This window comes from Haliaeetus leucocephalus, unplaced genomic scaffold, assembly GCF_000737465.1.
Source record: "Haliaeetus leucocephalus isolate CR32 unplaced genomic scaffold, Haliaeetus_leucocephalus-4.0 Scaffold795, whole genome shotgun sequence".
Taxonomy (NCBI): domain Eukaryota; kingdom Metazoa; phylum Chordata; class Aves; order Accipitriformes; family Accipitridae; genus Haliaeetus; species Haliaeetus leucocephalus.
Genome location: NW_010973231.1, coordinates 4,339,838 through 4,354,539, shown reverse-complemented (window position 1 = coordinate 4,354,539; position 14,702 = coordinate 4,339,838). Strand labels below are relative to the sequence as shown.

The following is a 14,702-nucleotide window of genomic DNA, read 5'->3' as shown; positions in this document are numbered from 1 at the left end:
CAGCGTTCACTTTTTCTTCACCCTCCCCATTAGTCCTCGGTGGAGAGAATCACGCGATTGATGGATCATGTGCTGCTGCTGCTGCTAGAAGTAAATCCCCTAGAGCTGCCTTTCTCAGCCTCTCCTAGCAAGGAGATCAGATCTGAACAAGAAAACACCATGTAATCTGAAACATGCCCCATGCTTGCTCCGAGCCATTGGCAACAGTTCACTCACATATTTCTGCTTGCACAGTATGTGATACAGGAAGACTTAAACTCATTAGAGCATTAAAGACCATTTAAAATAAATAAGGATGCAGATACCAAAGGAGAAGCATTACATCTTAATTGTGTTTCTCTTTAGCACCATCCCACACAGCACCCTTTAATTACCGTAAATTAATTGAAAATATGAGTCCAGACACAAGCAGTCTCAACCTTTACAGGGAGGAGCCGGGCTATAAATCCACACCCCAACCCAAATCTCAATTTCAGTGATCCAACCCACCCGTCTCTGTAATTAAAATTAGAATCACGATATCATATCACTGGAGAAAGGGATTACATTTAGGAAGACAATATTAATTAACCTCATCCTATTTAAACCGCAAGCAAAAAAGTTGTCTCTTTAGTCTGTACTGCCTGAGTCAGATCGGCTTGACATAGAAAATTCCAGGACTTTTGATTTCTCAAGAATATTTTTCTTTTTTTTCTTTTTCTTTTTTTTTTAGTTTGGTAAGGGTTTAATATGAAAACAGGAGTTTGACATGTAATATTTGTTTTTACTTTGTAAGCTAGACAGTATCTTTTAAGTCAGGGGTCCCATTAGACACAGCAACAAATACTCACAGTCATAAACACAAAAAGTAACTCTCCCCTCTCAGCTGAGTTTCAAACTCCCTGCGTCAGCCCTCACCCCTCCAGAAAACTTGTTTGTAAGAACACGTTCAGGAAATACAGGAGGGAGCATTGCCAACAGACTTAGAGTGAACTGGATGTTAAACAACAGTCATGGATTTTATAATCAGTCCTTATAAGAACAAACGACCTAGCCTTTTCTTTCTTTTTTTCCAATGGCCCAGCTTATTTTTTTAGCAGAAATTATGAAGGCCCGATGAATGACAGTGGGATACTTTGCACGCAGGGGTTATGAAACACAGAGGCTTCAGCCAGTATGTTTGCCCTCAGTAGAGAAAACAGCCACCAATCCTGAGCAAAACGGTACCCGCCAAATTCTTCATTGTGCAAGATACCTTATATCCTCGATCCCAGCCCCAGAACAAACCCCACCAAGCTCGCCGGCCTGTGGACCACTGCCAGGGGCCGTGCAGCCTCCTGCTGCGGGACGGCGGTGGCAGGGCTTGGGTGGCCGCTGAAGCCCAAACTGCCGGGTCCGACGTGCGTCCCGTCCACCCAGCCTGCTCCGAGGGGCTCCCCGGGGCTGTGCCCGGGCTACGGCACCCAAAGGGCAGGACGTCGGCTTGCGGATTCAGACTCCTACACGCAGGTCTCCATACATCAGCAAAGCGTCTGAAGTCCCGTTAGAGTCAGTCAAGATCTCAGGCAGCGACGCTTGGAGGCTAGACTTAGTCTAGAGAGCTGTTCAGCTCTTCCTAAAATAAATGCCCGTGGTGAGCTGAGTAGGCTCCAGTGACTGTAATGGAAACTTAGGCATAGACATCCTCAAAGGCTCTGAAATCCAGGCAGCTGAGTTTGAAGCTGAACGTTTCTGCTGGCTGTTTTTGCTGCTTTCCAGCATAAAGAGATTTTCCTGCTCCATGGATGAGGATAGGTGAGTGACCTGGATGTTGCAATCCTATGTTTCGTTGCTACCACGTATACGAAAATATACAGGACAGCAAGGTTGCGAACCAGCTTGCCCTGCTCCAGAAATACAAACTCTGGTTGACGTAAAGGAGAATACCTATGCTCTGTTGTCAGTACAAGGCTCTGTTGTCAGTACAAGGTTGGGACTCTTCAGACTTTATTCCACCTCTGTTAGAGCAGTGGTGCACGGAGTTGCCACCTCTCTGTCAAGATACTGCATTGCAATCTACCTGCCTACTCAGGAACAAAAATTACAGTGATTCCACAGAGACATTATTATTTAAAATAAAGCCATCATATACCACATATAGAATGTAAATACATATAAATTAAAATAAATCATGTTTGCTCTCATTTGAAGGTAAATTTATATTGTCTGGTTTATACTTGGAACAGCAAAACTTTTAGATTATTAGATAGAGAAACTGTTGAATAGAAGCCTTTCACTTCCACTATCAGTTTCTAAAATTGTTCCCCTCACTATTTCTGTTGCCGTTTTCCCTCCTTCAAAAATTCGAAAAGCATGTCAAATTGTTATCCTAATCATTTGTTCTGGCTTATGGATAGGAATGTTTTGTGTGTTTTGCTTTTTTTGCTTATCATTTGTTTTCATTGATCCTGACTGTCATCTTTGAGTTTGCCCATGTGGATTTACCATTTCATTATTTTACCTTCTCCCTCCCTTTTGTTCAGCCACTTTGAAACTACTTTCATTCCTCAGTTGTAGTTTTATACTCTGGAGATTAATTTTTTAATCTTTCTCTCCTTCTCTCTCCACAATTTCGCCAGCTGAGCACCCTATTTTTATTGCTTTACTTCTCTGAGTGGAGGATTGCTTTTTAACCTCTTATTCTGGGTCCCTTCCCTCCTACTCTCTCAGGATTTGATTACACTGTTACTTACAGAGGGAGTAAGTGATTTTTACTGGAAGCAAAGCATATGACCTGTAGCATACCTAATACAAAAAGAAAATAAAGTGACTCATGAGTGAATGGATACCTGCCATGATACAAGTAGATGATGTGTCTTTACATGCGGACATCTGAGGCTGAGTGGGAGATGGATCTGCCAAATTAATGAGCCACCCAGTATCTCAGCTGGTAGGACCTAGCTAGTCTCTGGCCCTCATTGGTGGGCTCGAAGTATGAAGTCTCATAACAGTCAAAGAAATTCAAAGCTGGTTTGGCAGTCTTATACCTGAGATTAATTTGGCTTCTCGTGATTATGAAAGTAAGAGGATAAAAGCTGGGGACAAAGGCAAAGGAAGCAGAAAAGTAATGAAAGAAAGAGAAGAGTTATTTTGCCTTGTTAAGGAACGTTATTTAGTATTCAATAAAACTTACATCATTCTAGATGTCCTAATTCCCTTCCCTCTGAAATTGCTGACAGAGTTCCCACTGCCACCAGTGGTACGAAACAGACCCACAAACATGGTATGTCTCATTTCTGCACCAAGGCAGGATCTCAGTTAAGCAAATGGTATGGCTTGGAGACAACCATTAGCACACATACAAGAAACATTACCCCCCCGCCGCCAGCATTGCAAATACCAATCAATCAAACTCACAGTGTAAGTACAACATTGCACAACACTAAAAATTCCAGTCCTGGTTTTGTACATTAGCAACAGTGTGAGAGAATGAAAAAAATACTGTGCTCCTTGCAAGGAGAACAGGCACGTACCCCATATGCACAGCTTTTAGAAATACCTACTCACGCTGTCCTTGGACCTGGGACACATAATGTTTCAGTCCAGTCCATGTTCATCATTAAGATGAAACACTAGCTTGCCTGCTTCTAAGGGAAAACAACAGGTTTACAAAAATATGATACGCATGCATCTCTGCTGTTAAGGAGTGTGCTATAGCTTATGCTTGAGTGTGCAGTTACAGATACTTTAATCACTGTTTTAATTAAATCTGGGACTACAGCACTGGTTTACAAAGGAGAAGGAAATTTATGGATAGAGAGATGGAGGAGAATTTACTTTTGTTTATGTGTGTGATTCAATGCATCACTGCCTGAACTTACAGCTCCCAATAAAGATCTTACCCACCTTACAAATATAAAACCTGTATTTTGTCAATGGTTCATGATCTCATAGTCTTTTGCACATTACCTGACATAACATTTACCAAACTGATGAAAGCTGGGTCCGTCTTCAAGCTAAATGGATGCAATATAACCAGTTATGTTTTCCCAACAGATCATGCAATATGTTCTCAAAGGCCTTAACATACAAATTTTCTATATGCTTGGCATCATTCTTCATTTTATCCACACAGACCTCCTGCAATTAGATGTACTTTGGAAGAAACAATAAGATGTGTCCTTCTCATAATTATCAGTACTAATTTTTAAAGCTAACTTTAAACTGGCATTTTACTTAATGCATAACTGAAATGAACACGGAAATTCACAGCCCATTATTTCTACTTCAAGTTTTCTGTAAATTTAGGCAGACATATTGGAACAACAGTAATAGTCAAAGTGTAACATCTGCCATGATTATAACGGCTACAGACTCCATTAAAAAGAACTGGAAGAAAAACAAAGGTATCGCTTCCCTTCCCTCAGTGATTTGAATATAATTGTAGAGTTGTAAATTATTAATTTATATTTAAGGGTGCTGAACATTAAGTTAAAAGGATGAGAATGAGTGTATCTCCTTTGCATAAAAATAATGTTTGAGTTCTTTTTGTTTTCTTTAAGAATGAAAACATAAATACATGAAATGAGTGTGCATTTCAACAGCTCGGTAATTGTGTGTATTTGACTGATGCAATCATGTCACACATTTTTTTGACTTCTTACATACCTTCTCCAGGGAAATGTTATCCTACCTGACTTTTGTGAAGAAATGTACACAAATTAGTTATTGAAACTGTGCCTGTTATGCATTTAAATTAGTAAACAAGGTTTATACGGATGAAGTACAAAATAACTGAGTAGAAAAAAGCATCCATGAACTGGAGAAAACAATTTTTGCTTAGGGATTGGAAAAACAAAATCCCCAATTCTCTGTGCCAGCACTGAGAATATTACAGTCTCTGAACCTGCATTAAGACAGATTTTTGTGGCCACATTTCTGGACAAATCCCACCATTAATCATTGTCATCGTTATATTAGTTCACAGAATAAAACGATACCTCCCTTTCAGCATACATGTAATAAAGAGACCTCGTCCCACATCTACACACACTACATGAGATGCAGTTTGCATAGGAACAGATTGATGAAAAAGAGCATGAAAAGAAAGAATATTATCCTCTCCACACACAGTGATATTGAAAATTGGATCTTAATGTTTGTAAGCATGTAGAGGGTACCCTGGCCTACAAGATGTTGAATGTCTATCCTGTCCTCAGTATCTTCCAAAGTATCCTAGACCCCACTACTTCTGCATTCTCTTTCAGAGGTTACGTTAGTTGGTTCCCTCAGGAGAAATTGGGTGGGATACTCCTATATCCTCATATGATTGTTAGACTGTGGGATCTTGTTAGACTATATCTCCCACCACCCAGAAGTTATATTTTCAAAGCCCATTAGCACTAGAAAATTATCTCATAAAACCTCTAATTCCCAGGCCAGTCTATGTAACCAAATCAAAACACATTACAGCACTGATTTCACAGTTCTTACAATGCAAGAACTCTCCAAGGCTCTGTTAATTAAACTGCTAAACATGTCAGTGTACCATGGCCAGTTAGATGGTCTTGTTGAGCACTGTAATCAAGTATTGAAGGGAATTCTGACAAAGTGTGCAGTCCCGGTCCAGACCACAGAGACCAGCCAACGCTCCCCTTTGAAATCCCATGAGCATCACTGGGTTTCTTTCCTCTCCAGTGGCTGCATGGCCAGCAGTCAGCCCTGCAGCATCTTGGGACTGGGTGAAGGAAAGTTGCAACCTTCTGCTCCACAAATTGTTGTCTGGTAGTTTCTGAAATGAGAAGAAAGCTCAAAAGCATGGTTTAGCTGGCTCAGGGAATCAAGAGGAAACGTAGTAATAACAGCAGAAACATTATAGTGCAGGAAGCACTTAAGAACCACTCTTTTGACTTTTCCTTTCTTCAGGACTGAAGATCATGACTTCATTGTCAGAGGTGGACTTCACAGTCCAGGATGGACAAAGTAATGAGACTGGCCCCTCAGTAGCCAAAGTGGTTAACTGGATATACCCTTCAGGCGAGCAATACGGCTACACTATACATTTATATTATAGCTTGGCTACCTAAGCTACTCCCATTAGTCAACTTCCTGGGAGCACGACTCCAAGAAATTAGTTGGTCCTAAAACTGCTTCAGATAATGCAGTGTTCTGAAACAAATCCTCTGTGTACCTTTAATGCTCCATAATTCAGACTGTCAAAAGAAATCAACCTTTGGGGTTGTAATAGGATCTGTGTTATCACAGAAGATGGGCAACAAACGCCCCCCCCCAAAGCTGTTTCCTCAGGATCTTACTATGCCCCGCTGGCACGAGTACACTTCACACAAAATTTAGACTAACAAAGCAGTACCTCCCACAGCCTTGTCCTTTCTAGAAGTCAAACAAAAGCCAGGAAAATCTAATCTGAATGTTGGCACTTTTTCTCATTTGTATGATGCAGTAGGATTCCCTCAAATGTCCCATCAACTGCTAACTGTTCTGCCTTGGTCTCCTGAGACAGGAGACCACATCTATAGTATAAAGGGGCATAGCAGTCTAGGGGGAGGTGGTATGCACAGAAGGAACTTCTGCCCCCGTGGATTCCTGGGCATGCTCAAGCCAGCCTTATATCAGCCCTAATATCACCAAATTCATGGAATATCACAGGTCTGGCACTGCTGGACCATAGCCTCTTGTGCGTACCTGATGCTTTAGGGCAAACTGGCATACCACTGCAAAAAAAAGACCATTTACTTTATGCTGTATGCATGCATGGACTCTCACAAGATGCTACATCCTACGACCTCCACCTGGACATAGTTCATGTTCTGTGTAACCAAGCTGAGAGTAGAAAGGTCATTTGTAATGAAGGAATTGTGTCTATTTATAGAATGCACTGAGAGATTTATTTACACATTGGTGACAGGCAGAAAAAGGAAGGTCTGTTTGGGGTTAGCTAGCAAACGAAGACAAAGTCCAAGTGAAAAATACCAGATTACAAGGCTTTTGTCTGCTGTCATGCATACTCTGGCCTCTTGCTATTTATCTACCCTTTTAAAAGCCTTTCTCTGCAAAAAGAGCATTTGAAACCCTCCCTTTGGCATTTTCCCTGATCACTCCTGCTCCAGTGATCATCTTCACCAAGTACCGAATTTAGATGTAACATTCTGTGGTATCAGAGTTTAAACGCACTAAAGACTGCTTGTTAGCCTCTGAGGCTATGTCCCTCATGTAATTAAAACAGGCCAGTGCCTGGATTTCAGCACATAAGGCCAAGTGGCATAGCACAGTTTGTCTAGAGAATGTTATCCTGTAACTTGTGTTATCAAAGAAGATGGACAATGAAAAAGACTCCCTAATGTACCACGATCAGAAATGCAGTGGTAAGAATAAATATTACAAGTGATGCTTCACTGAAATGATGGAACTTCACGAAGCAAAAAAACCCCAGGTTAATGAAGTTGCAACACACACACATATGACTAAATATATCTATATAGTGTGTATATATATGCATATACTGCTGAACTCTCTTCCAGAACTAAAAAAGGGTGGCTTCATCCATACTGCCTCGTAGTAACAGTCACTGGCCCACGCTATGCCCCAAACTGTGTCCAAGCATTGCCTAGTTAGCCCGCTGACAATGAAACGGTACAGACTGTCATGTACCAGTCCTTCAACCTGTGTGCTCTCACTCTGCTTTTTGGTTTCTTTGTAAAGTCCGAGATGTTGTAATATGATTTGACAAAGGGCCCTAATGCAGGAACTGGAAAAGGAACAGGTATACAGATACCAGAGGGACTATGGCCCATGGTATGACATAACTTGTGCCTGAATTTGCCTACCAGCTGCAAATCCCATCCCCAGGGAAAGCTGGGTACCCATTCACCTCCTCTTGCTAGGTTGTATGTTGTCTTCTGACTCTGCAAGCACACAAGGAGTTGCTATTGCCCTTTGATTTTCAATCCTCTTATCAGGCAAAATCATGAAAATTATAAATCCTGAAGCAGGCTATGGATAACTATTATGGGTGTTGGACTTGTCTCCTTTTTCTCTGACTACAGGTCTAATAGGTCTCAAGATCTGAGCCAAGAATATTATTGTTAACAAACCATTACATTTTTTCTCTTGGTCACTCACAGCCACCGTTTGTTCCACAGTGTGTGCTCTTCACCCTCAGAAAATTGCTCTGAGGCACAGAGCATATGTGATGTTGTGAGAATAAGTAAGAACTGAACAAAGTTTGAATCAAAAACATGGGGATAGAAATACCAGAGTATCATGAAATGCTATACTTTCACAAAATTCAGCTTTATAAAAAACCCTAGATAAAGAACACAGAAGCTTTTTTTTTTTTTTTTGGCCCTAAAGAACTGTAGAAGTCAACATATATTTGAGTATTTATCTGAAAGGTTGAGAACTTCTAAGGGTTTCTCCAGCACTAATTATGTGCTGATGAAGCCTTATTTGTAATACAGGAGAAACAAGACACACTTGGGAAAGGTGCCTAAATCACAGAGGAGACATCCTGCTCGAGTTCTTCAACATGGCATTTTTCATTCTGGGAAAATGGATAATTTGTTGAAATCAAAGTGTTTTGCAGAAGAGCATGATTATGCTGAATCCATCAGAAGAAACATGGCAGGTTTCCAAAGGAAACTCTCCCGGTTCCCAGCTATGCCAGGATGTCTGTCTCTTGGGCTGCTACCGAACCTGTTTCTCCAGGTTCTCAGGACTTTCAGACTCCACAATAAACTGTCAGCAGCTTGCCAAACCTTGAATTACTTGATAAAAAATTCCATCCACTTCTGCTACAGGAACTTCTTATCACTATTTCAGTTGGTTTGGTCTTTGTGATGGTTATTTTCGAAGACATTCAGTTTCAAACAGGAAGGAGCTGTAAGCCACTGTGCAGCTAGAAAGCTATAATCTGATCACTGTTGGTGAAATGTGGTGGGATGAATTCCATGACTGGAGGGCTGCAGTCGATGGCTATAAACTGTTCAGAAGGGACAAGTAAGGAAGCATGGGGATTTCCCTCTATGTAAAAAAAAAAATGGATTGATGGCACAGAGCTGTCTTAGAAAAGCAGCAATGAACACGTTGAGGTCATATGGGTAAAAATTAGGGGCCAAGCCAACAAAGGAAACTTTATGGTTGGTGTTTACTACTGGCTGCCCAATTAAGGGGAGCCTGTTGATGAAGTAGTGTTACTTCAACTACAGGAAGCATCATACTCCCAGGGTCTGATCCTGCCAGGGGACTTCAATCACCCTGACATCTGCTGGAAAAGCACCACAGCAAGCTGTAAGCAGTCCAGGAGACTCTTGGAGGGCGTCGAGGATAATTTCTTCATCTAGGTGATAGACAGCCCAACCAGAAGAGAAGTGTTACTAGACCTGTTGCTTACCAACATGGATGAACTAGTTAGATATGTCAAGATCAGTGGCAGCTGGGGCTACGATGATCATGTCCTAGTGGAATGCACACTCTTGAGGGATATGGGCCAGGTGAAGAGTAGAGTCAGGATGCTGAATTTTAGGAAAGTAACTTTCAGTTGTTTAATAAGTTAGTGGATGGGACCCCCCAGGAAACTACCTTCAGGGAAAAGAAGCTGAACAGAGCTGGCAGCTCTTTAAGGACTTTTTTTCTGAGGGCACAGCAGCTCTCAAAATTCCCACGTGTAAGAAATCAGGCAAGGAAGGCAGGAGACTGGCATGGCTCAGTAAGGACCTTCTGGTCAAACTAAAGCATAAGAAGGAAATGCACAGGCAGTGGAAGCAGGGACATGTATCCTGGGAAGAATATAAGGATGTTGCCTGGATGTGCAGGGATGAGATTAGGAAAGCTAAGGCACAGTTGGAGCTGAATTTGGTGAGGGATGTTGTCATGGTTTAAGCCCAGCTGGTAACAAAGCATCACAAAGCTGCTTGCTCACTCCTCCCCGCCCCAGCCCCCGTGGGATGAGGAGGAGAAAATATAAATAAACGCTCATGGGTCGAGACCAGGACTGGAAGGGATCACTCCCCACTTATGGGCACGGGCAAAAGACAGGCTGAATTTGGGGAAGAAACAAAATCAATTTCATTTACTACCAATCAAATCAAAACAAGGATACTGAGACGTAAAACCAGACCTGAGAACACCTTCCTCCCACCCCTCCCTCCCTCCCGCCTCAGCCCCACTCCCGGTTCTCTCTCCCTCCTCCCCCCGGCGGTGCAGGGGAACAGGGGCTGGGGTCAGTCCATCATACCTGGTCTCTGCCGCTCCTTCCTCCTCAGGGGGAGGAGGACTCCGCACTCGGCCCCTGCTCCGCCGTGGGGTGTCTCCCACAGGAGACAGTCCTCCACCATCTTCTCCAAGGTGAGTCCCTTCCACGGGCTGCAGTTCCTCACAAACTCCCCTCCTGTGGGTCCTTCCCACGGGCTGCAGTCCTTCAGGCAGAGCCTGCTCCAGCGCAGGCTTTCCCATGGAGTGGCGGCCATCTTGGGGGGCATCCATCCCCCTGCTCCAGCGTGGGCTCCTCTCTCCCCTGGGCTGCAGGTGGGCATCTGCTCCCCCGCTCCCCTCCATGGGCTGGGGGGGACAGCCTGACGCCTCACCGCGGGCTGCGGGGGCATCCCCTCCTGCCTTCCTCCCTGACCTCGGTATCTGCAGAGGGGTTCCTCTCACATTCCAATCCCCCTACTCACTGGGGGTTCCTCTTCTTAACTCTGTTCTCGTGAAAGATGTCCCTGCCCACGGGACGTTGGACTAGACTATCTTTAAAGGTCTCTTCAAACCCAACCATTCTATGACTCTACATTTCACTGTATGTTTTGCTAAATGTACCATAAGCACTAAATAGGATTAACTTCTGCTCCACATACAACATGTGCATGCCTGCCTTATAGATTTCAGCAGTAGTATTACAGATTGCTGTGCCAGTGGAATTGAGGTCTATAGAGAGCTCTCCAGGAACAAGATATGCAAGTCCATAACTCCTATCTTATAATCCTTTTTTCCCCTGAGTTCTGGTAGTATTCTCACTGGATTCACAGTATTCTTACAACTCTAGCCTTCAGAAAAGAGTTTTTGAATCTCTTCATCTTCGCTGTAGAGATCACACGACACATACATTTCTATCTATCAACATTTCTTCCACCACTGGTGACTAAAATGATATTTCTTCAGCAACTATGGCAGCTGATTACATAGAAGAAGCTGCATTGATACAATTATCAAATAGCTAGGTTATTTTGGCAAACACCACTGAGGACATGTACGAGTCTGCTCTGCCTCTTTGCCAGAGGTTGCAACCCCTCTAACTGAGCTGACTGAGCAGAACGCGTGCCATGGATCAGCTGCTCTGTTTCATAGCCCAGCATCTTAAATTGTCGATGAACTATGCATGCCCCAGGGCATCGATTTTTTATTTCAAATGGCTGAGGCAGAGGCACTTTGTCTCTTCACCGAACTGTGATGTTTGGTGGTTAGCTCCAGGAAAGGAGTGGTAACAAACAGTGGGAGGTTGTAAAGGCTTAACTCACCTCAATAATTTACTCTGTGCCTATGAGTCAGAAGCCTCTACTTCTTTCACATTTCTCAGCTGCTGGGGAAACAAAAAAAGCCCTGCTGGCATTGCAAGGTCCAGCACAATGAATGTTCTCAAGCCTGAGAGTAAAACACCCTATTCTAGGGTCATCCTCCAGGTATCCTGGGCAATTCAGTGCAGGGTGTCTTAAGGAAAAGATATGTGGTGTATAGCCACAAAGATGAAACAGGCTGTGCCTTAACAGCATACTGTGCCTGATACTGTTAAACAAAATCCTGCCATAGAGGAGTTTATTCACAGTTTTGGTAATCTCAACAACTAAGTAGGGATCAGGTATGCAATCTGTGCAACAGAAAGAATGAAGGCCAAGTAAATTCTGTAGAACAAAATTTCACTTGAAATTGTTTTAATTAAGCTTCAAATACCAAGGCAGGAAGACAGATGAAGTACTGTGGAAGGAGCCTGGTTTACTGCAGAATGCTTTTGTTGTTACAGGGCAGGGACTTGCAAACTGGGTTTGTGGGAACCATCCCTTAATGAAGTCTGATAGCTCCTTTTGCGTGGCAGGAGGAAGCGTTTGGGTAACTTTTGTATATCACTTCAAAGTATCTTTGATAATATTAATGGCACATGTTATTACAGAAGGGGATCCGTCTTATACCACATTGGTAACAGATGCATCATTCTCTGTCCTTAGTGTGAAAAAGTCCGTTACTTCCTTTCATACATTTACGGCACCCTGATATATCTTGCATTTCTACCTTCATTGCTAACTTCTGTATACTCAGACAACATCTGACAACTGAAATGATGTAAGGGAGAAAACTGAGGATATGATCACTGAGGCTTTTGTTAGACAAACACAGTTATCATTGGTTTTCTTATCACACAAATGAAAAGTAATATTTTAGAATACATTTACTAAATCCTTTGTTCTTTATGACTATCTGAAACCTTATGAAGGCTGGCAGAAGCTGCAGAAATTCAAGTAATAAAATTATCACAATATTTTAAGAAGAGCATGAGTACAAGTCTCCAGCTGGGTTCTGAACAAGCTTCAAATCCCGCAGAGAGGGAGGATATAAAAGCTCTGAAGAGAAATTTGACCGATATGACAAAAGAGAATGCCTGTCTTGCTTTGCCTTGTCAAACTTACATGTATGAGGAACTTTATACAGTGGTCTCTTAGTTTTCCATTGGTAACATTAAAAGCAAAAAAAGGTGTCAGGCAAAATAAAGAAGTCTGATTTCTGAACTGTCAGCCACAGGTTGAGGATCTGCTTGATGACTGTGTCAGACTATCAGGCTCCAAGCAAGCATGAGATCAAAAATTGTTCTTTACTGAGGTCTCTTAATTGGGAGTGTGAAAGCTTTCAGATATTTTCTTTAGGCAACTGCTTTCCCGAGGGCTACTTGTCCACATCTTCCACTGATGTCATTACAGCAGCAGAGTTTGATGGTTTTCACTTGGCTTCCTTAACATAGATGCCAGTTCCTGGCTCTAGATATTCCAGTTTTAAAATCTGTGCTCAGATTTCTTCATCATTTTTCAATACTGGATTTATAAGACCAAATCAAAAAGCCACAACAGGAATGTAAATCTTCAATTTCTTATGGACAACAAAAAGTTCAAGATGAAGAATGAATGTTTGGCAGTTGAAAAGAAGAGGATACAAATAGAGAAGGCATTTTTGGAAGCGTAATTTGCTCTTCTCGTTAATGATATAAGCTATTTTATTTCCATTTCATTTCCATGTGCATACTTGAGGATACACTAAACCTCAAATTGTTATTCTGGATCTTTCTTCTATTATCATGCTTCCAAACAACAAAATTGCACACTGCAGCTCTTTGAAACTTTCAGCTTTTGAGTATACATTGTGGTGTTGACAACCTGATATGTGTTACACAAACATAATTGAAGACTTTGTTTCAGATTCCAAGAACAACTGGAGACAGGGTATGGAGAAAACTATTTGTATTTCCCTTCACATGTGCCTTTTTTTTTTTTTTAATTATTTGTCTTACAATTAGCACTTGTCTATATGATAGAAAAGAATTAGAGAAGAAATCTGACTGACGATCTGCAAGCCATTAGAGGCCTTAAAGAGCTCAATGCAATACGTAGGTTTGGTCTAAGGTTTTCATTTAGCAGGACCCTCATAGAAGTATGTGTAAGTTTGGGTGCCCTCTCCATGGTTCCTTCTGTCCCTTAGTCATGAGGGAACAACAATCATCCTAATCAAGTATTTTTCTCCTTTCTGTATGTCCTCCAATCTGCTGCTGGGACTGATGACCTCAGATGGTCTCAATCCTGAAACCAGTTTTCTTTAGGTATTAGAGAAACATGCTATAAGTAAAGTTGAAAGTATTGTAGAAACAAATTGCTTTAGTGCAAGGCAGGAGAGCTTTCTGAGGAATAAACCAGCTGAAACAGGAGTCGGGAGGGTCAGACTACATAATGAGAATGGCGTAATGGCCACTTTCAGGAGCAAAATATGTGAACTGTCACATATATACAAAACCTTGGAATCCCACGACATATACCAGGCACCTCCATGAGACAGTTTGTCACACGTGGAAGTACCTTGAGGTTCACTAGTCTTTCAGGAACTAAAATACAGATTTCTCTGCATCTTGGATCACGCAATACTTCACCTGCTTGACAGTGAAAAGCAGATGAGGATTGTGTGCTCGTACTCAGGTACTCCAGGCCAAGTCCGGTCCTGATGTAAACCACCGAAACCTCCTCTAAAGTGATGCAATTCAGCTGAGAGACTGAAGTCCAGCAGGAAGCAAGCATTTCAGCCCCAGCCCCACCACTAACTCGGCAAAGCGATCAGGGAACCCCGAACTCAGCATTTATTTCCCATCCATAAAATAATAATGACATACTCCTGCCTCGCACTCCCTCACCAAACTTTTCTGGCAGTCGTTTTGCGACCCAACCGACGTCTGGGACTGTCTGTGCCACCTAAATCGCTTTCTATTTGTTTGGGTTTTGTTCGTTTTTTTTTTTCTGTAGGCTTCACCTGCCTTTACCACCGCTCCCTGCTGCCGCCGAGCCCGGCCCGGCCGCGTTTCTGAACCCCTGAGGCCTCCGGCCGTGCGATCCTCCGGCGCCGGGGCTGCCGGGGCCCCGCGTCCCCGCTTCCCCTCACCTCAGCCCGGCCCCGCCTCCCCGCCGGCTGCCGCTAGAGGGTCTCGGCGG

The 14,702-nt window shown here is 42.7% G+C and overlaps 1 protein-coding gene across 1 annotated transcript in view; it reads left to right on the top strand.

Annotated features, from left to right (window-relative positions):
- Positions 1-9,371: 9,371 nt before the first annotated feature.
- SHROOM2 (shroom family member 2) overlaps positions 9,372-14,702 on the top strand; it is a 137,661-nt gene continuing 132,330 nt past the window's right edge. The window contains exon 1 of the mRNA XM_010581599.1: positions 9,372-9,467. Coding sequence (XP_010579901.1) covers positions 9,372-9,467 — 96 coding nt within the window. The remainder of the gene's footprint in view (positions 9,468-14,702) is intronic.